The following is a 22,910-nucleotide window of genomic DNA, read 5'->3' as shown; positions in this document are numbered from 1 at the left end:
TTAATATTTAAATATTGACGACTGATTGTTACTTATTGAAATTTAGCAACATTTTTTTGATATGATTTAATAAGCAATAAAATATTGCAAAATTTATTCACAATCTCTAATATGTAATGTATAACGCTAATTTTTCCATTAAATAGTAATTTATACAAAAACTTATTAGAGTACAAAATTTAAGAAAAGAAACAGCAACATTTAGATTTAAATTATACAAATTAATTTATTCTTTTGTTATTATTTTTGGCATTAAACTACAATTTACAATAAATATTATTGCATTCATTCAAAAGAAAATCAATGCAACTTGAATTTAAATTATAAATATTTAAACCACTTTGCTAAGCCATTTGTTTGGCATTAAATTAATTTATTTTCGTACACTCCACATATTTTTTGAAAGCTCTCGCTTCAATTTTGTGCAACTTGCAACTGCTTTTAGACTTTTGACCACATTTAGTTGCTGTTAGTTTATGGCATGAGCTTCGCTTTGCTGGCAAAGCAAACGTAATGGCAATAACTATTTGCCAGAAATTGAATTTTTGTAATCAGGCAAATGCGCTCGCAGCTCGCAGCTAAGGCGGCGATGACTTCATGCGGCCCAAAGACATTCGGTTGCCAACAACTTTTTGCCAGTGGCTTCAACTTTGTCTGCAAAATTTGATGGCGTTTATTTTTGGTATTTTATGTTTTGTCAAAATGCAATGGGAAAGCGTCATAACTGCTGCTGCTGCTGCTGCAGTGTGCGAAGTGTGCGGCACTGTGTGGCGCCGCCTAATTGCATGCCACAAGCTGTGGCAGCTACTCTACTAAGAAACTCTATCTCTCTCTCTATATCAGTTTAAGCAATTTTTGCGTTTGTTTTTGCAGATGCCTGGTGTCGAAGCTGTTCGATGTCTGCCCACGCAGCACTGTGGAGGAAATGGAACAGCAGGAGGAAGTGCGCGTTGCATGGGGCACGGGCATAGCCGGTCACGTGGCCGAGAGCGGCGAGCCTGTCAACATACCAGACGCATACCAGGTCAGTGTTCAATGGAAAGTTTTTGCCGCCGCTCAGCTAAACTCAATTGGCAAATTTAAATGCCACACTAGAACATAAATCAATATATGTACATATTGTAGGGTGGACAGTTTTCAAAGATTTATGATGGAAGCCACAGTGGCCCCAAAATTGCTTTTTAAGTTTCAATATTGCTCACTGAACATGCAGAGAACAGAGCAAAGCGAGGCGACTGGAGCCCACTTGCCAACTGGGCCGTAATTAATCTTATAGCCCCAAAAGCAAAGATTCACCAAGTGTGCAATTTTTTTTGTACGTATCTGCTGCTGCTGCTTTTTTTGTTCAAAGACTTTAAGCCTTGTGCAAACGCCCGTTGGACTCGCGGCTGCCTTTTTCTTTTTTACTTTTTTTTTTTTTATCGTGATATTTAAGTCAATTTAAGGCAGCGCTATGACGTGCGCTGCCATCTTTTATCATTTGGTGTATAACAACATTTTAGCACAATTAAGGCGAGCTTTTGGCATGTGCAGATAACTTAGCAATTTGTGGTGTAAACACCGCCAGCTAGCTCAACATTTATCTATTATATTGATGCTTGGACTTCAGCCTGGTACAGATTGTACGCCCCAGCAAATAATGAACCAAGTGCTTTAGCCAAATCAGCAGCGTAACGTGTGAATGCCAGAGCCAATTAATCAAGTCTAGACGGAGCTCACTGGGCTGCTAAAGTTACAGCACAGCGGCCAAAGCATAGATATAGTATCTTCGGTTTCAACAGACACTTTGGGCAGATAGCAAATTGCAAGCAGCACTTATACAATCGAATTTCAATCGAATAGAATAATAATAAAGTAGCTAAAGTAACAATTCATTTATTAATTTCATTGTTTGATAGTTTTGATTTTTGTATAATTATTTATGGAAACTAAAGCGCATAACTTTAGTTTACTTAAATATAAAATTTAATTCGACATTGCATTTACTTTATTTAAATGTTAATTTATTTAAAAGAGAATTTTGCTACTCATTTTAAAGTGCAGTACTTTATTTTAGCTAAAATGAAATCGAATTTCTATAAATAAATAAAATTGTATTTTATTAATCAATTTATAAGTCAGCTAATTAACAATGCATTTCAAAATTCTATTTTTACTAGAGAGTTTGGATAATTTTTGCTGTGCGCATTATTTATTTTATAATTACAAAAATATAATGCATATATAAATTATAAGTTACTTAATAATTGACTCTTAAACTTAAAATGAAACTTTGATTTTCTTTATTTATATTTTTTTTTGATAATATCTGATAAATGTAAATTGTGATAAATGTATTATTAATTTCTTTGCATTTTTGTATTGCAGGATCAGCGCTTCAACTGCGAAATTGATTCACAAACGGGCTATCGCACCAAGGCGCTGCTCTGCATGCCCATCAAGGATGCTGGGGGCGATGTGATTGGTGTTGCGCAAGTAATTAACAAAATGAATGGCGAGTGCTTCTCGGAAATCGACGAAAAGGTGAGTGTGCGCGCCATTATATATATGGCCATATACATATATAATATTCAAGCGATATGTGTGACTCTGACAGCACAAAGAACCGACCGACCGACCGACCGACCGACCGAATGCGTCATGTCTGGCAGAGATTATGGCGCTTAAGCGCTTAAGCCGCTTGACACACTTGCAGCAAACTGAATGTTTTACATTTCTCTTTTCGCCTTCAGGTCTTTGCCTCCTATTTGCAGTTCTGCGGCATTGGCTTGCGTAATGCGCAATTGTTTGAGAAATCTCAGCTAGAAATCAAGCGCAATCAGGTGCTGCTGGATTTGGCACGCATGATCTTTGAGGAGCAGAGCACCATTGAGCACATGGTCTTTCGCATCCTGACGCACATGCAGAGTCTCATTCAATGCCAGCGCGTGCAGATTCTGCTGGTCCATGAGGCGGACAAGGGCAGTTTCTCGCGCGTGTTTGACTTCGAGGCGAACGACTTGAGTGCCGAGGAGGCCAACTCACGCACCAGTCCGTATGAGTCGCGTTTTCCCATTAACATTGGCATTACCGGCCATGTGGCCACCACTGGCGAAACGGTCAATGTGCCCAATGCCTATGAGGACGATCGCTTCGATGCCAGCGTGGATGAGAGCCTCAGCTTCAAGCATCGCTCCATACTCTGCATGGCCATCAAGAATTCGCTGGGTCAGATCATTGGCGTCATACAGCTGATCAACAAGTTCAACGAGCTGGTAAGCAGCCCCGACTTTTCAATCAATCGCTTGCTCAACACCCTTTTGTTTGTTTTTGCTCGCAGGACTTTACCAAAAACGACGAGAACTTTGTCGAGGCGTTCGCCATTTTCTGCGGCATGGGCATACACAACACCCACATGTATGAGAAGGCAATTGTGGCCATGGCCAAGCAGAGCGTTACTTTGGAGGTGCTCAGCTACCATGCATCCGCCACCATGGATGAAGCCCATCGCCTGCGCGTAAGTTGTGCTCCAAGCAAGCAATAAACGTACTACACTCTCGGGTGCCATTTACTCCGGTCCCCCCTCGCTACGAAAGCTGCTGGCATGCCATTTAAAATGCTTAATTTTATTTGCGTGCTGACTTAATTTGTATGAGAGAAAAAAAGGTCGACAATTGTCTTTATTTCTATGCGTTGTTGTGTTTGTTTTTATGCTCACTTTCATATGCTATGTTGTGATGAAGATTAAGGAATTCTAGAGACTGGCAAAGGAAATATAAATTAAAGTGCTGAATTAAAAATTATTACTCATTTCAATATTTATTGAGTTTGTTGATTAACTTGCTGTGATTAAAAGAAATTTACTCACTCTAATAGTTATGGAATTTATGCTTAGTACTACTTACTTGTTTAATAATTTAAGCAGAATATTTTTATATGTGTCAAGAGATTTTAGTCTTACATACCTCAAGCCAAAACGTAGAACATGCAGAGAGAATTTATTGTTGGCAATATTAAGTCAGAGTTGCTAACTTATAAAATGTAAAGAATTTGTGTTTGATATGGATTTGAAATTCTGGAGTTAATGTTCGTTCGCTTTAAAAATTGTAAATTCAACTTGAACATGCCCAAGTTTATTGCCGACTTTCAATCTATTTTGAGCCTAAGTTTGTCAAACATATCACAAGCTATTTTTAGTAAATCTTTATAGTTTGTCATAAATCTGCAGCAATTTGCTAAAAGTTTGATGTCCCATAAACAAATTAAAACTGCTTTATGAATTTTTGTGGAAAAAGTATATTTCTAATTTTTTATGTAACTTTCTTGGAAGCAGTTTGAGCATTGACAAGGGTATGCCAAAGACTATGCTAAAAATAAACTTTTATTTCTCTTATTGTTTTTGCGTGTCAGTAGCAGCAGCAGCAGCTCAGCTTGCCACTCCCCCTCCCACATCCCCTTTACAGTATCTTGCCCCTTTTGCAGTTGTTTGCGGGCGCAACGTGTTGACAGTTGTAATTAGTTTGTTCGCACAAGTATGACAATGAGAAACTTTCGCACGCCGACTGAGTGCGCTAGAGTAGCTCGCCCCCCCCACCGACCACACCCCTCAGCACACGCTTTTGCTTACACTAACACCTCGGCATTTAGGCTGAGGCTGAGACTGAGGCTGTCTTCGTCTTCGTCTTCGGACTGCTTCAAGTTTTCGCATCTGTCGCTGTTGTGTTTGCTTTAGACGCTTCTAGTTGGGGCTCGACTATATGTATATATCGTCTTGTTGCCGTACGGACACTTTCCGTAATTATGCTGCGAAAAATTATGACCGCCTGTCGCGTTGTCAACCAAGACCAAGACCAAGACGAAGACGAAGACGCTTGGCAAACGACAGCGATACCCAACGCCAGTGACAGCATCAACATTGGGTTATTAATTTTAATTAAAATTATGCCATTCTATGCGCCGCTGCTATGCGCGAGAGCTTCTAGGCGATTATGCCATCAGCAATGCCAAAGAGAGAAAATTAAACAGAGCAAAAAAAAACAGAAACCCTTTTATACAGCTGCAAGGCAAGAACTGCAGCAGTTAGCTGTCAGTCTGTTTGACAAACGGCCATGGGGGAGTACATTATGAGCCACTGTGGATTATGGACCACAATTTACATTTGTCGACAGCAGCAGCAGCAGCAGCAGCAGCTGGTGTGGGTGGATTGTCTGTCTGTCTCTCTGTGTGGCTGCAACGAGGTTTGTCATTACATTTTGGGTACTCATTTGTACTCGGGGACACGTGCTGGGGCATAAGAATTATGTTGGTCAGTCCATGACACAGTGACTGATGAGATTTGTGGTCGAGCTACGCTGCTGATTAAATTGTCAGTGCTACGTTACGAAAGTCAAAGCCGCACACACTCGAGTATTAAATATTAAATTTTATTTATTTTCAGCGCCTACGCGTGCCCTCTGCTGTGCACTTTCGTCTGCACGACTTTAAATTCGATGATATACACTTTGAAGACGATGATACACTTAAGGTTAGTGCGCTTTAAAATATTGAATTGCAAGCTACAAAAATGAATAAAAAATGATTTTGCTTGCAGGCCTGTTTGCGCATGTTTTTGGATCTCGATTTTGTGGAGCGTTTTCATATCGATTATGAAGTCCTTTGTCGTTGGCTGCTCAGCGTCAAGAAGAATTATCGCAATGTTACCTATCACAACTGGCGACATGCCTTCAATGTGGCCCAAATGATGTTTGCCATACTCACTGTAAGCAGCGAAATTAATGTGCCATAGCTTTAGAGTTAATATTGATTTATATATAGACCACACAATGGTGGAAGATCTTTGGCGAAATTGAGTGTCTGGCATTGATCATTGGCTGTCTGTGTCACGATCTCGACCATCGGGGGACTAACAACTCTTTTCAGATTAAGTAAGTTGTCTCATACAAAATGAAATTAAACAAATATTAATTATATGTAATTGTATTTAGAGCTTCCTCGCCGCTGGCGCAGCTGTACTCCACTTCAACCATGGAGCATCATCACTTCGATCAGTGTCTAATGATCTTGAACAGTCCGGGCAATCAAATTCTAGCCAATCTGTCTTCAGATGATTATTGTCGCGTCATACGTGTCCTAGAGGATGCCATACTATCCACTGATCTAGCTGTTTACTTCAAGTGCGTTTTAGAATCGAACCTTCCAAAGTACAACTCTACAACTCTAACTCAAATTAATCCTTAGGAAGCGTGGTCCGTTCTTGGAGAGCGTGCAGCAGCCAGCAAGCCATTGGGTTAACGAGGAGCCGCGAGCCTTGCTGCGTGCCATGAGCATGACTGTCTGTGATTTATCGGCCATAACCAAGCCGTGGGAGATTGAGAAGCGCGTCGCTGATCTGGTTAGCTCCGAGTTCTTTGAGCAAGGCGACATGGAGAAGCAAGAGCTCAACATAACGCCAATTGTAAGCTGCCAATCAAGCGAATTTATATGGCTATGGCTCAACTCTTAATATTTGCAGGATATCATGAATCGCGAAAAGGAAGATGAGCTGCCAATGATGCAGGTGAACTTTATCGATTCCATATGTTTGCCCATCTATGAGGTAAGTTGGTAGACGCCATAATAAATAATCAATTACTGAATTGCTCTTTTGTTGTTGTTAGGCCTTTGCTACACTCTCGGACAAGCTGGAGCCGCTGGTTGAGGGCGTGCGTGATAATCGCGGCCACTGGATTGAGCTGGCCGAAGATGTTAAAACTAGTCAGGAGGACGAGCAGCAGCAGCAGCAGCAGCAGCAGCAAATTGTGATAGCTAACGGCAACAGTAAGCAGCAGTCCACAAGTGAAACTGAAACTGAAACGGAGCCGACTGATGATGATGAGGCAGTGGCAGTGGCCGTGGCCGTGGAAGCAATTGTAAATGGCATAAATGTTGTCCCATCAAGTGCAACAAGAACTAACAACATTGCCATCGCTTCTCGTCCCAGCAGCAATCAGCAGCAGCAGCCCAATAGTGATGATGCGGACGTTGTGGCCCATACGGCGAACGGACGCAGTCGACGCAACAGCATCTCATCCTCTGCCAGTTCGTCCACCGTTTCGAGTCGCCTCTCCACGCCGCCGCCAACGGGCGAAGACGACAGCACGCCCGTTTCGCCATCGAAGACACTGCAGGCGCAGCTGGTGGCGGCCAATCTGAATGCCCTGACACAGGGCAAAGTCTTGTTGCAAAAGCAGCAGCACCAGCAGCAGCAGCAGCAGCAGCCACGTTGCAAGCACTGCGATGCCACACGCGGCTGTCTGCATGTGCGCAAGACGAGCTCGCTGAGGGGCGTGCAGGAGTTCAATGGTATTGGCAGTGCCAGCATTGGCGGCAGCGGTCTCATCCAACTTCACATGCCGCTGATCAGCAGCAGCAGCAGCACGGAAAGTGATAAAATACCAAAAATTGTGGGTAAACTGGCTAACCTCGATGGCGTTCTACCCTATAGCAATGGTCATAGCCTGGCCTATACCAACTATCCACAACACAAGCCGTTGACACGTCGCCACTCGGGCCCCAACAGCAATGGCTCGTCGTTAGCGTTGCAAAAGTAAATTTAAATCAGAAAACTGTATATAGGCTTTAGGCCAACTATTCTCCAATTGTAAGTGGCCAATGCCATTTAACTGTAGTGTATATAGATTGATTTGAGCAACAGTATCGCGCAGTCCAGTTTAAACTAATTGTGGGCACTCGGTTAGCAAAGATTCCTATAAACTAATGCATAACTATATCGACTAAACATTTAGCAGACTCTCGTATGCTGTGTATTCTTAACTTCAATTTAGTTTAGTTCAAAAGCAAAGAAGTCAAATTCTCTAGATGTTTAGCATTAAATGTACCAAAAAAAAAAAAAAAACAAAACAAAACAAAAAAAATTATTAAAGAAAACCTCCAACTTGCAAAGTAGTTAATTATATATGTATATGTAGTTTGTCATTCTCTTTGTTGTCGTTGGCTTTCATTATAAACGCTCAATGCACTTAGAGTGGCACAACAATTCAAAATGAAAAGTATTGTAAGTATTTTGCAAGAGTAAATACTAAACTTAAACTTATTTCAATATATGTATGTATGTATTTGCACTGCAGAAATTAGTAGTTGAATTAACTGTGGGTAGTCCGAAGTCTAACTTAAACACAGGCACAAGCAAAACGCTTTACAATGTTTGATCAATAAATATTAAAAAACATCTAAGCGCTTTGTATTTTGTTCTGTGCGCTCTTTTCGAATTTAATTAAATATAAATACGCTATATATTTTTAAATAAACAACTTTTACGATAATAATATATATAATATATCTACATATATGCATATAAATGTACTTTGGGTTGGCGCTATGCACAGCCCAGTTACCTAAACAAATTGTTAAAATAACTAAAGATTTTCATTTCAATATATACACATACCTAAAATATACGATAAGCACCTGCGTTGAACTATGAGCACGTTTAACGGTCTGTGTCTAACGTAGTTGCATATCCCAAAACGAAAGAATATAAAAATACAAAATATATATTATACATATATACATACAATACATACATATACAAACCCTCTTTAGATTTTAATGTACTTTGTGAGTTTTGTTATTTATTGTCGGCATTATAGAGATCTTATCTAAACTACACAAATAATTTGCTGTAATGGAACCACGTTCAAAGAGCAAAACTAAATAAAGCAACAAATATTTAAACAATTTTTTGAGTTTATAATTTTTACAACTTGCCACTAATACAAGCATTTTTGAATGAATCGATAAGGATTCTATTTTTAACTTTTTGTTGCTTATAACCAAATGCTAAGCTCCAAGCTTTCGCCAACGACCATACCACGCTGAATACATCGGTTCTCGTCCGATCACCGAAATTAAGCAGCGTCGGGCGCGGTTAGTACTTAGATGGGGGACCGCTTGGGAACACCGCGTGTTGTTGGCATCGTCCAATAAACTTTTTTGCTGTAGCATGTTTCTTGCTTTTAGTTCAACTTTTTATTCAAACAGTTTAATCTAAATTTAATATTTCAGTTTTCTGGCTGGCTTCGTTACGATGTGGGTATAAAACGAAATAGTTAAGTGATTTATTTTCATTTTTTTTAACATCATTAAAAGTCTGAATTTAAATGTGTTTTTGTCATATTTTTATTGTACATATGGTTTAGGTAAAAAATACATTACATACATAAAAAATGCTAATGGATTAGTTGTTACTTAACTAACAATAGAATTACTTATTTGGATGCTGCCTAAATAAGATTGCTTATTGTTTTTAGTTTTATTTAAAGATACATGGAGCAGCGCATTTAATTTCCTAGAGTGTGGAACAGTTTACATATAGCTGTAGCTCTTGGGCTCTCGATGAATTTAAGGAGTAGTTAGGAAATATTTGATAACATATGCCATAAGCAAATGAAAAGTAAGATACGAAAGCCTGCTTTCTTTACAATAGTGGCGGCGCTTACAACGACGCAATGAACGGCGTCAAGTCGGGGAACTTGAAGAGATTCTGATTGCGGGAACGCGTTACACGTGGCTGGCTCTGACCCGCACGCTGCTGAGGACTAAAGCCGGCTGCCTGTTGACCAGTCAAGTAGATGCCGCACTGTGAGTTGCACACCTCATCGCGTAGAATGGCATCCTTGGGCCACTGGCGAATAAGCTGACCACAATCGGTGATGCGCAGCGAGGCGCATTGAGCCTGCATTAAAAAAAGTAAAAATTGTTAAGAGCTGAGTCTCAGTCGAGGCTTGTGGCAACTTACGCCTTCAGCGGTGCAAACGCAGCTGGTGCAGGGTGATGGGAAAGCAGATTCGCCCACACGCACATTGCGGCTGCCAATCTGACAGCCTTGCACATTCTCGCGCCAGGCATTCAAATCGATTTGGGGCATCGACTGGCAGGGCACACGTGGATTGCTAAAAAAAGAAGTGGGGTAAGCAAAATAGAATTTAATAAAAATTGTGCATTTCTATTACAATATTTGAAACCTACAGGAAGTTGCTGGGCAAATCAAAAGCTGCACGCTGCATATCTCCGGGCACCTCCAGATTCTCGCAAGCAATCTTGGCCAGCGTAACCTTACGTATCTCAGCCAGCTGAGCTTCGGTGAATTTGACTTCAGGATTCTGATTCTCATACCAGAAGCGATCGCATTTGCGTAGCTGTCTGAACTGAATGCCAATAATGCAGGCAAGTGTGGGACCAACGAGACCGCCCTGCAGTGGACGCTCTGTCATGGCACCAGGGAACAGATCAATGTCGTCAACGCTGGCATAAACCTTCTGGAAGCGACTAATAACTTCGGTGGGTATTTCACGGCTCAGATCGTTCCAGGTAGTGGCACGTTTCAAGTTGCAGAGAGCACGATAGTTATTATAAGAGGGCACGCCATGATCACGAGCTGTAGATTAGATAGAGATTGAGATAAAATGCTGCAATTAGTTGAATGCTAAGGACAAGTGCACTTACCACGCTGCACATTGAGAGCAATCAGATCAATGCCAGAGAAGGGAATCTTGCGATCTTCGAACAAATGATTGGTCACCTCGCCGGTGATGAACTGATCCAAGGTTTCCATAGGTGTGGCCACCAGACCACGCATGATCTCATCTGTGATGCCAGGCTGCAACATGACATCCATGCGGAAGAAGCCATCGCGCAGCAGCAGTGGTGGATCCACGGGCTGATGCTGAATACTCAGGCGTGGAATGTGTGGACGCAGCAGCGAGTGGCCAATGCGGAAGGCGGCGGCGGCAAATTCGTTGAACACAATGGGACTGCAAGATGGATTGTAGTCCTTGTAGTAGCCTTGTGGCAGCAGCTTGAGGCCATAGAGATTGACAGCATTCCAGCTGAGAATGCGTGGCAAGAACTCGTTGAAGACCACATGCTGAATCTGAGCGCTGACAATGCGACGCGCATGATGGAAAAGCTGATCGCCATTCCAGTGGGGATTGACGCCACGCAGACCCTCAACAATGCGATTGTGCTCGCGCAGGAAAGTGGTGTGGATGGCAGTCAGACCTGGCTGCTCGGAGGCACGATCATCGCCCGCATAGAAGCAGAGACCGTTGCGAGACTTGCACTCGGGATGTGTGGCAGTCTGGGGCAGCAGCTCCTTGCCGCGTATGGGATGGACGGTGCTGTTGAGGCGGCCAGAGAAGCCGCGCAGTTTGTTGGACAAGCAATTGGTCTCGCCATAGATCATAGAGCCATCCAGGAAGTGAGTGTTCTGATTGACCTGATCACGTGGACCCAGCGTCTGTTGGCCAGGCAGCGATCTCATTGAGGGGAAGCACAGACGCTCGCCGCTGGTCACATTCACCTCGGGATAGAAGAAGTCACCGCTGGGCACGGGGAAGGGATTGCACTCGGGATGCACGGTCTGGCGCGAGTTGCAGGAACGACAGCTGGGTATGGATTCATGGAAACCCTTGTGTATGGGCGTTAGCGTCAAGTCGTGATCCACGAACTGTGCAAACTGCATCGTCATCAATGAGTAGCGTGTATGCAGATTGGATATATCTGGATGTATGGTGGTCGAGATGGTGCGGGGATTGGGCAATGGTGAGCCTGTCACACCTGTCACTCTTGGAGCTGAAATGCCATCCTCATACTGAGCTGGCAGCAGACGCGAGAATGTTGTGAGCGCCTTGCCCCAGTTGGGATTGCGCAGATTGTTGCAACGTCCCGAAATTGTGCGGAAAGGTGTGTTGGCATCGCAGGCCGTCTGTGGATCTGGGCAATGATCAATATCGTCAGAGCTGCCGCCAATCAGTGCGCTAATGTCCACTGTAGAAAGCGAATCGGTGAGCTCATTGCGATTGAAAGGATGCTGATTGGGATTGAAGATCTGACGCTTGCGACGTGTAATGGTGTTCAGTGATTTGAGTATTTCATTGGAGGCCAGCTCGAAGATGAGCGAAGAGTTGGCCAGCTGCAAGGCAGCCATGTTGGCTTTGCTGAAAGAGGCAGCAGTGCCGTCAGGAGAACGCGCGCTAATGCCGCCCTCTGTGAAAGATAAAGATAAAGAGAGAGAGAGAGTTACACTATTGACTTCAGGTTGGGCAGTCGTTTAGACTTACGCTCCCTCCACACTTCGTACTCGAAACGCTTGCGCTCCTGCAGTTCCTGCTTGGCGCGCTCTACAGCAGCCTCAATAAGTTCAGGGCTCAGTTCTTTCATAGCTTCCTTGGTGTCAGGCTCAACCTCAACATGCTCCAGTTCGATTTGTTCCTCAGCATTGATCTTCCAAGGGCGCAGCTCGAACTTTGGCAGTTGAGAGCAGTCCAAAATAGAATTGCTGCAATAAAAATGCGAATCTCAGTTGCTGTACTAAAACTCATGCTAACTAAACTTACAGATAGTTGTCCTCACGAATAAAAGCCTTGGACTGCGCTGTCGACACTTGGTTGGAGCCGCAGAGCAGGCCGGAGAGTGTGGTCTGGCGAATGCTCTTCAGCTGCTCAAGACTGAAGGAGGAGGGTGGAATCTCGTTCTCATACCAGAAGCGATCGGTTTGCTTAAGCAGCTCGAACTGCTGCGTCAGCAGGCAGGTAATAGTGGGACCAAAGATAGCACCCACAGCAGCATCCTCTAGCAAGGCGCCCACGAGCAGATCAATATCATCAGCGTTTCTACAAAAAATTTTCTTTGCCTATAGATTCTTTTATCATTTAAGTATTTTGTTAAACTCACTGGTAAATGTCACGCAAATTGGTTACATGCTCCTCGGGTATTTTGGAAAGCTGCGCCAGATTGTCAAAGGTCACATTGACGCCAGCGTTCTGCGCATAGCGACGCTCGCAAATGTCCAGCGCATGCACATAGGAGGCAATGCCATGATCACGACCACGATGCACTGCTAACGCGAGCTCGGACCAGCCCTCGTCATTCGTCTGGCTGGGCACCAGCGACTTTTGCAGCGCTGCAATTGACAGCAGCTCGTCGGCGGAACGTTTCTCGGATAGCATCTCAGGTGGGTACATGCTCCAGAAGGCTGGCATGGCGCTGGTGGCAAACTCATTGTAGATGCCCGCGCGTATGGAGCTGGAATAGTTCGACGAGTGCTTCTCGGCAGTCAGTCTGAGGCTCTCTTTGGCGGTTGTCTCCTGACCCAGCACCAATGGCAAGAATTCGTTGTAGGTGATGTGCTGTATGGTGGCGGTAATGATGCGTCTGACCTCCAAGAAGACATCCTCCTCGGACCAGTCTGGATTCATATGCGCAAGCTGCTCGCCAATGTTGTTATGCTGTTGCAACAGCGCACGATGCAGTGCACCGGTAGCGCCAGCCTCTTGGCAATGACGACAGGATTCCACCTTGACGCCACCGCTGATGTAGGTACGCAGCTGATCGAACTCATGGCGTGTCGAGCCATACAAGCCTGAACCGTCAATGTAAGCCGAGGCAACGTTCATCTGCTCGCGCACGTCTGCAAATTTAATTTAGAGATTCAAATTCAATTCATTGATTAGTTAATGCACTGCACTTACGTTTCTGGCAGACTTCGCTGTCAAAGCCTGGCGCGGACCGCTTGTATTCCTTGCAATCATCTCCAGCGCGCACAAAGCACTGCTGAAGCTCACTGGGATCCTTGATATTGGCCTCGCGTTGGCAGCACTTGCCGTCAATGGGCAGCTGCGCCACCTCGTACAGATCGTTGGCTAGCAGTTGTCCCCAGGCAGGCAGCATAGCAGTTATGTGATCGTGACGCAGCTCGCTCTGCACATGGCGCTGCAGCTGCTCCACAATAAGCTCAGCATCGGGCAAGGCGTGTGTGCCCTTAGAGCTGCGCGGCTGGCTTACACCATCCGCGTAGTCGGCTTGCAGCAGACGCTGGAACACATCACCACGGGCGCCCCACTTGCGATGCGACACATTGTTGCACTCAGCTGTGGGCTGGCGATACTTGCTCGGCGGGCAGACATCATAGTCATCGGTGGCGTTGGCATCGCTGTCCTCGCTTTGGCCGCAAGGCTTGACAGAGCGCGCACGTTCCGAGCGCAGCGCATTGATGGCGCCACTCTCGAGATCCTCCGGTATGCGTAGCGTATAGCTGGGAACGCTAAGGCACCTGTTGGTATAAAGTATAAAACGATTATTTAGCAACTTGCAAATGCATATGTATATATTTTTCAAACGCTTGCTAATTATATTCTCACGCAGCGTTGCCACCTTGTCAGGCTTGCGTGCCTACCGAAGTCATGTGGTGAATTTGAAATTTGAAAATTAAAGCTGCAAATTCACCATATTTGGTTGCCAGTGCTGCCACGCTAATAAACAATACTAGTTTGCTTAAATTCTAAACAAACCCACACTTAATAAATACTTCTAGTTTGCTAAAAATTCCAAATAGCACTAAAACTACAATTTCCACATGTGGAACATTATTATCTTGTTAAAAGCATTATGTATGAATATTTTAAATAGCTGACAAACAACCCTAATTTACAGTAGACGTCACACACGTGCCGGTTATTCAAGATAAGCTCTATTTTGTTGCTGGCGTTGGGCATTTTCCCGGCTTTTAATTATCCGCCTTTTGTTTGACGTCGGCAACGTTTGCTCACATAGATAATTAAAAGCGCCGCTTACATGCATCGAATAACTTAAGCTAAAACGTTGTTTTTCATACTTTTTGCTAACCGGATATCAAGACGGGCATCCGTCAACGCATCAGTTTCAAAATAATAATCATAAAGCGTATGAGCAATGGATGAGCTTTTGAAATTTTGACTGCCTCTTAATAGCTAATTGACTGCCTGATTGATTTTTTATATCCAATGGTTTTATGTCTGTCATTATGCTATTCTCAATTGGTCACGCCGCCTCACGTGCGCGTGGTTTCTTTATTTGTCTTTGACATTATTATGCGTTGTTGTCTTTGGTGGCTTTTGTTATGACAAAAAACAATTTGGCATGCTTGAGCTCTTTCATGTCTACGTCGAATTGTGCAACAATTGCAGTAGTGTGCGGGCGTAAAGCTACTCAACGACTGAGACGGAGGCTGAGGCTGAGGCTGACCAAAAAGTCAGTCGAGAGCACCGCCTAATGAGCTCGTTAATGCTTATGGCCAATAATCGTTAAATGACGCACTTCCTCTACACATAAATATGATTATGATGCTGTTGGTGCTGCTGCTGCTGCTACTGATGATAATGTTGATGTTGATCAGCTGACGCTTTATAATTGAGCTTAAAACTTTGGCTTTCTGTTTCACCTCAAACATTTCAGCTTTAATTAGTTTTTGTTTTTTTGTTTTATTTGCTTTTATCTCTAGCCTCTTTGTGGTATTTTGTTATTTGTGCTTGTGGCTATAAAGACACTTTAGTCAAGGTTGATATCTATAAGTATATCTCAAGTTTGCTTCCGAAGTCATTTGACTGCATAATACGCAGTTGAATTCACATAAATTGATTGTTGCAACTAATGCTACCCACGCAATAGTAATTGCTGTAAGAAACGGCATAAATATTAAACTGCAATTGGCACATTTATTGCACGTCTATATTTATTTATTTGTGTACACACGCTTGGCCGCAATTGGCGCAGAACATGAGCAAATAAATGGTTTAACAACGCCAGCGCCGTCACGTAGCATTAACTGAAAGCGAAAGCTACTACTGTATGGCAGACAGACAGACACAGACACAGACAAATTGACTTGGCAGCTGACTGCCAAATGCACACTTGCCCCTTTTATTGCTCAGGGCTGGAATTCATGTCGCACACTCAAGCGAATGCCAAAAACTGTGTCAAGCTTGATTTTGATGGCACCAAACTACTACAAGCAGCTGCTACAACAATACACAACGCACATCGCAACAGCAGCTGGCAGCTGGCAGCGCTGAGACCGCAAATAGAAATGCGCAGCGCAGCACACGCGGCGTATGCGTTATTTAACACATATGATTGAGCGCGCTTATGACATCGATAGTTTTATAAATTGCTGCCATAATTTGTTGGCTAATTAAAATAAATGAGCAGCTAATGAAAATCGAAAGTTTTGCAGTTTGTTTGGGCCTAGGCTTATTCGAGAGCGCAGCTTGACTCAGAGTGTGAGTAAAAGTTCCGAGTAATTCGTGCTCGTCATTGAACTGCTATAGGCGTTTGAACTGTTGTGCATATTTGTTTAATAATTTCTTATTTATTTTTATATGGCTGTGTGCTTAATAACATTTTTATCATGTGACTGCATACGGCGCGTATGCGTAATTAATGTGTTTGTATTTTTTATTGTAATGTGTTAAACCTGGCTTAGACAGCAATGTGCGATACAATATTTAATAATGTGTGCGTTGAGTTCACAAGAATGAAATACAGAAACAGGATTACAAGCACAAATATTTAATTGATCTCAAGCGATAAATTTCCAGTTATTTATGGATGTGCAAAGCGAACAAGATAAATATGTAAATAACCTAATAAAAACCATCTAAAAATATAAATATTTGAGGCATGTTCATCATATCTCAGGTATTCAAGAAATGTAATCAAGAATTTTTCCAAATCAGCAAAATAAATTTTATTGACTTAGTACCAGGTACGATGGTAATTTATGTAATAAATACTGAATTACATCCTAGCTGCGCCCATGCTCAAGCATTTAGTTAGTCAGTCAATCAGCCAATCAATCAATGGATAATTATAAAACACGTGACTCTTTTAAATATCAAATGGCTCATGTAACAAGTTAAACAAGTCAAGTGGTCTTCATCGGCTAACAACTCTACGCTTTAGCCGTAGCCACTATAATCCAGCATTTGAACTCTATTTGGTATCAATCTTAATTGACAATAAAACTTAATTGCATATGCAGCTATAATCATTTATAATAGTTGCTTAGGCAATTATGCTAGCTATTTCCATTTGTTTAAGCTATTTGATTGATGCCCAGCGTTGTTTATTTCTATGCTTAATTTGCAAGTGTTGATAGTTCGGTAGCTGGTCACGAGTTAATTACAAATATTTATAAGCAATACATGAGCGAGGCGTGCATTAGATAAGCAGCAACAATAGCAACTGCTAAAGTGCAACAGCTGCAACAAGCACACATTTTTTCTTGTTACTCTTTGCGCAACACATAACAAAAGACTTAGGCAACAAACTTGGCGCCAGTTGCCAAAAAAAAAAAAAACAAAAAATAAGCAGCAAGAAAAACGTTGCTAGCAAAAGCAACACCTTAAAGAGCGACCATAACACAATTGCAATAAATGAAATTGAAAACAACAGTGGGTACCGAAAGACCGAAAGACCCTTGCAACAGTTGGCAGAGGCGTGTCCAAAGCACTGCAAATGGGTTAATGGGTTAATAGCAATTGCAAGAGATGCTTACGGGTTGGCATCCCGCCGAGCCGATAGATTGTCTCTACCCAAGTCTGTTCAGCATAAGCTTTCCTCAAGCTCATCAACGGCAATTACTAGCGCTATCTGCCACGCCTTGCAACAATAAAATTTATGTGGTATTTTCAGTGTACGTTTTGCATATTGCGGAAGCCGCACAGTGGGGAGTCCCAGGCACTGTTGGCGTGCCATGTGCATTGGTTAAACTGCGCGCTAACTGTGGGAGTTGTGAGGCGTCATTTTCATTATCAACAGCGAATGTTGGCTGTTGGCTTGGCCAAATATGCAGGCATGCGCTTGCATCAGTCGAAAGCCACATGACTGGCACACACACAAAACACACACACCCTGCTATTCACATTGGCATCCATTGGCATATCCATGACTCGCGGCAATTACTCACAAGCACGTAGCCTCTCATCGTCATGTGACTTTGCACATGATTTCCTACCACCAACACCAGCAACAGCAACAGCAACAACAACAACAGCAACAGCAACTGCTAAACATGTTTTCTTTTTGCAGGCAAAAGCATAAAGGCAACACACACACACACAAACACACACTTGCACACAAAGCAAGTCACAAGACTTTTTATACAACTTGCAGTTGTTGTTGTTGCTGCTTTTTTTATACTTTGTACAAGTCTTTTTGTTGGCAGCTGTTGCACAATAGGCCAACATGCAGTTGCAACAATAAGCAAACTAAACTAAACTTGCCGCTTAAGACGCTTCTTATGGTTTGCGTGTGTGGCTGGCAACTTGAAGCTTCAAGTGCACTTTGTCAGCTGTAGAAATTAAAAACTGACAGTGGCCTGCATATAACATCATCATTATTATTATATCCAGCAGAGTAAACTCATTAACATCGCAAAGCCATCGCCGTCGCCATCGCCATCAAATGTGATGCAATTTGAGTTGTTTGTTCATCGAATGTGGCTTTTAAATATTTGTTACATTGCCAAGACATGCAATGTTGTTTGTTTGTTTGTTTATAAGTTGTTGTTGGGTGAATGCAAAGCAACTTGGCTTGAAGTTCATAATTCTATGCAAACGATCGCTGTGCCAACTTTTATTTTTTAATGGCCAGAAAGTGTAAATGTTAACTCAGTCACGCGTCAGCCTTAAGCACACACACCCAAGCGCGCACACACACACACTGAAGCGGGGCGTAACTTTCGTTTTCATTGCGAAAGTGCATACATCTTGATATTGATAGAGCCAGCCTGGTTTCAACTTGGCTCGTCCACTTTGTTGGCCTGTTTCTTGTTACACTGTTACACTGCGCTGCATGCCAAGTAATCAAACGCTCAAAACGTAATAAATTTCTTTTGTTATTTATGGCCATGTGTGCTTAATATGCCAAGCGCTTTGACTGCTACTCGTTCAGTGGCATCAAGGTCGTCAGCGCGCCTCTTCATTAAACGATTGTGCAATTAATATTTGTGTGGCAGCCTCTTCAGCCAGCCCACTTGACTGTTTCCAAATATTCAAGTGCTGCTGCTTCTGCTGCTGCTGCTGAAACTATTATTTTTATTATTGCTTGCTCTGCAGCTTATAAATATTGTGGCACGTTCAAGTGACAGTCGTATAAGCTGAGAGAGCGCACCTTATTTTTTGATCGTAATTGTTGTGAAAACTTTTTGGGCCTCCAGCTGGCAATTTGAACAAATTAAGTGAAATTTTTGAGTGAAACCCAAACAACGAATTTATTTAAATCAATCTAGGCTCGAAAAATTCCACTTTAAGTCGCTGCAAATATGGCAAACTAGTCTCTGGTTTTATGACGGAAGCCTTACTGTCAGTCGACGCCACAAACTACTTCAAATTAACACACAAATAAATTTCAAATAAATGTATGAAGAGCTCGGCAAACCTTTTGGCCAAGCAGTTGGTTCCGTTGCTTAACAACCACGAAAAATACCGAAATCACAAAAAAATGGCCAGTCAAGCCTGTTGGGTAGGCACTTCATCCTGAAGTTGATTACGTCTTTTGCTGCCATACTTCGTATATATGTATATGTATATGTGTGTGTGTGTGTTTTTATTTTTTTGAATTTTTATTTTGTTTTATTAAGCACAACAAAATTTCACTTTCGTCTGCGTAGAGATGCCTGGTACCGTTAACTTGCTGACATGGCAGCTGTGCGGCCAAGTCGCATCGCAGTTGAAACAGAAATTTCTTTTTAACCCAAATAAACCAGTTGCCAGTTGGGCGAAACAAGATATTTTTTTCTTATTTTTAACATGTTTCGATAAAGCCAAGTGTACATATATATAATATTTTTTGTATGCCATGCATACACAGAGATCAGACAAATATTTTTTTGGGGCGTTAACTTAGCCTGTTTTTATTACTGCTGCTGCTGTTGTTGTTGTTGTTGTTGTTGTTATTCTTGCATATTTTGAGCGATTCGGGTTAAACCGTTAACTGGTCAGGTAAGCAGCAGCTCTATATGCACATTTATCAGCTTTAATAACATGCCTAACTGCACTGCACTGGAACTGGCTTACTGGCTGCAAACGAAAGACTTAGGCAACGAACTTGTTGTGCTATAACTCGATGCTAAGCTCGCCATTCTATGTATGTCAGGGTCAACAACAACAACAACTCCTTTCACTTTGCAGCAGGAAACGCATTCGGGATAAGCTGCAGCTCTATATAAATAAGTCATATATATGTCATCAATTAGTTTTCAGTTCGCTCGGCAAAGTGCATTCAACTTTTTGTGTTCCGACAAAGTAGCAAATATTTAACAAAGATTGATTATGCTAGCATGAGTTTGAATAAAACAAGTCTTTAGCATGATAAATGGCAAGCGATTGCAGTCATCAATTTAATTACCAAGTCTAATTTCTGAAAAGAAGTTTAGCGCTTCTAGACTTGATTAAATATTTTTCTATACTATTTGTATTTTTTTTTTCGGCTGGCTCGCAAAACAAATCTCACTTTAATGGTCATTTGGCCTTGAACTCGTGGTGATTTGTTTGAGTTAATTATTTATTTATGCAGTGGCAAATTGATTTTGTAGCTATTCTAGCCAAATCGAGTTTGCTTTCGCTTTAGCTTGGCATTCTTTTTATTTTTATTTGGTTAATAAATTGCTATATACTTGATATACTTCGAAGCCTGCGCAAACGGGTGCCAACGCTGTCTGCTAATGATTGAATTAATTTTGCAGCATATTATGAGATTAAAAACAAAGACAAACTTAAGCATGTGACGCAGAGGAAGCGCATAGCTTAAACTAATATTTCGAATGATAAATGTGTAGACTTAATTAAGTGCAGCCGTTATGACTATTTATAACAAAAAAAAATCAATATAACATTGATGTCAATTTTGAAAGCTCGAATTCGTTAAAATATATATTTTAACTAAATAATTTATTAACATATTAAATGCAAATTATGAGCAAACTTGTTTGCCAAATGGCATATGGCTTAAATGCTGGCTTTTGGCTTCAGATATAATAAATTTTGTTCAAAGGCATTCTCGAACATCTTTTAGGCCGAGCATTAGCATAATTTATCAAATATTGAAATCAATCAGCCTACAAGCATTCAGGCATTCATCCATCATAATTTCATATGACAGACGTGCTCGCGGAAGCGTAGTTCCGCCAAATATCCGCCGCCGATCGGCCTATCAGCGGCCAATTAAGCGGTCCTTGGCGCAATGCATAGATTATGCATTTCAAAATCATAGGAATTTGCATTATGACAGCTGAAAGCAACAATAAAAATCAACAACTTCAAGCACTGTTAGCTTTAGCTTCTGTATATAAATGAGCATGTTAATTAAATAAGCACACAGCATATATTTTATTTATGAGTTATTCAAATACAGAAACAGCACACACAACAGCCAAGTCAATTTGAATTTGAATTTGAATTTCTTTGCAATGAAAAATCAATCTACCACAACAACAAGCCAAGCTGAGGAAAAAAATTAAGTTTCACTTTCATGCGGCGTTGAAGATGCCGAAGAGAAAAAGTTGTTAACAACGTCGGACCTTTTTGAGGTAGTCGCTTTTGTTGTCGTCGTCGTTGCTGTTGTTGTTGTTGTTGTTGTTGTTGTTGTTGTTGTTGTGCATTTGTTTATTTGTATGTTTGTGTGTCGTGTCGTGTCAGGTGAATTTTTTGGAACGATTACCTAATCATGACTTGATTTTTATGTTACAGTTTTGTTTTGTGTGTTTCGACTTTGTGTTTAAGTCTATTTATTTTTATTATGCTTTTTTGTTGACAAACAATAACCACATTGACATAATTTTACTGCCATGCGCTTTACATAATTTTACAATGCAGAGTGTGCAGCTAATTTATAGATATGCGGCCTACATTTAATTAACAGCTACAGCTACAGCTACAGCTACAAACTGAAGTTTAGAAAGTTTTCTCTCACTGTCGATTTTTCGCATTTTGCTGTTAATCAATGTTAAATTTATGCAAATCGCTGTCTGTTGTTATGCAAGCGATGCTTGTATTGAGCTGCGGCAAGTTACGTGGAATCTGCACGATATTGTGCGGGGCGGTGCCCATGCTCAGTGCAGTCGCCACAGCCTTGGCAGCTGTAACTTCTTTGGCTTAGTCATGCAACGCTTCTCAGAATGCAGCTAAGCAACTTTGCACGCAGTGCAAATTAAGCACAAGCTGCTGCTGCCCAAGTCGCTGACATTGTCTAGTTGACACACTTAAGTCACATATATCAACGTGGCGCAGCAGCAGCAGCATTCTTGTTGCAAACTTATGCCAAGTGTGGCGTTAGAGCAGCAACAAAATATAAAATAAAAAATAAAGTGAAGTTTGACATTTGTTTAAAGACTTTGTCAAGGCTTAGCCGGACGCAGCGATGTGCGCTGGCGCTGGCGCTTATGAACAATTTGCATGCGAAAAAGCTGCACATAACTGGAGCAATTGCGTAGGAGCTTAACGAAAGACTTAGGCAACGAACTTGATGCCTACGAAGGCCAATTAAGCGCAAAGCTCAAATACTATAAATATCATGTTTTTATATTGTATACTAAACATAAATTTAACTCTAACTTTAACTCTAAGTCATGGCTTACAATTAGTTTTTAATTAATTTTGTCAACTCACCATAGAATTAAACCTAGAAGCAAACGTTGCTTATGCATGCTGAAGCAAACTGTTTGCTCTGCGGCTGCTGCTTCAGTTAGACGCGACGAACGAAGTACGTATAGTAGTGTGTTTATATTTACGACTTAATAATTTATAGTTAAACTTATTAGCTCTTGGTTAAGCGAAATAAATAGATTAGGTTTTGTTTGTATAATTATTAAATTATATTTGGCACGTTTGCAAATTGATTGAATAAATATTTGATGCTTTTTGTTGTATGTGTGTGTGTTGGTTTGTTTGCTTGCTTGTGTGAGAGTGTGTGTGTGCGAGAGTGAGTATGTGTAAACACTTTTGAGCGCTGAGTGAATAATTTTGTAAATTGCTTTGCTTGCTTTCAACAAACGTCAGACGTCGCCTTTGCCAAAGAGATTATAACCGATAATGTACGCAACAATTTGTATCCTTTCG

General features: G+C 41.7%; 2 protein-coding genes and 1 non-coding gene across 5 annotated transcripts in view; 2 read left to right on the top strand and 1 right to left on the bottom strand.

Annotated features, from left to right (window-relative positions):
• The window catches only part of LOC108607861 (dual 3',5'-cyclic-AMP and -GMP phosphodiesterase 11), a 37,909-nt gene extending 30,036 nt beyond the window's left edge, over nt 1–7,873 (top strand). For 2 of the 3 annotated variants that reach the window (XM_033294980.1, XM_033294981.1), the window contains exons 7-17: nt 874–1,024; nt 2,368–2,523; nt 2,733–3,254; nt 3,320–3,496; nt 5,417–5,503; nt 5,570–5,737; nt 5,794–5,903; nt 5,964–6,152; nt 6,217–6,433; nt 6,491–6,574; nt 6,636–7,873. In XM_033294980.1, the coding sequence (XP_033150871.1) occupies nt 874–1,024; nt 2,368–2,523; nt 2,733–3,254; nt 3,320–3,496; nt 5,417–5,503; nt 5,570–5,737; nt 5,794–5,903; nt 5,964–6,152; nt 6,217–6,433; nt 6,491–6,574; nt 6,636–7,568 (2,794 nt within the window). In that variant the 3' untranslated portion in view covers nt 7,569–7,873. The remainder of the gene's footprint in view (nt 1–873; nt 1,025–2,367; nt 2,524–2,732; nt 3,255–3,319; nt 3,497–5,416; nt 5,504–5,569; nt 5,738–5,793; nt 5,904–5,963; nt 6,153–6,216; nt 6,434–6,490; nt 6,575–6,635) is intronic. The other variant, XM_017998944.2, reaches the window with a different exon arrangement.
• A 961-nt stretch (nt 7,874–8,834) lies between these two features.
• Nucleotides 8,835–8,953, top strand: LOC117135059. Its single transcript, XR_004458965.1, has one exon. It is a non-coding gene; the product is annotated as a 5S ribosomal RNA (ribosomal RNA).
• Nucleotides 8,954–9,144: 191 nt separating this feature from the next.
• LOC108608232 lies at nt 9,145–22,651 on the bottom strand. The gene is made up of 9 exons (XM_017999515.2): nt 22,461–22,651; nt 13,509–14,089; nt 12,712–13,447; nt 12,375–12,650; nt 12,099–12,316; nt 10,483–12,024; nt 10,006–10,414; nt 9,776–9,929; nt 9,145–9,712 (listed from the first exon to the last, which is right to left on the bottom strand). The coding sequence occupies exons 1-9, from the start codon at nt 22,496–22,498 to the stop codon at nt 9,473–9,475; spliced, it is 4,194 nt and encodes a 1,397-aa protein (XP_017855004.2). The 5' UTR covers nt 22,499–22,651; the 3' UTR covers nt 9,145–9,472.
• Nucleotides 22,652–22,910: the final 259 nt, after the last annotated feature.

The sequence above is a fragment of the Drosophila busckii genome, chromosome 2L (genome assembly GCF_011750605.1).
Source record: "Drosophila busckii strain San Diego stock center, stock number 13000-0081.31 chromosome 2L, ASM1175060v1, whole genome shotgun sequence".
Classification (NCBI taxonomy): Eukaryota; Metazoa; Arthropoda; class Insecta; order Diptera; family Drosophilidae; genus Drosophila; species Drosophila busckii.
The sequence above is the reverse complement of the archived record's forward strand: the minus strand, read 5'-3'. Positions and strand labels throughout refer to the sequence as shown.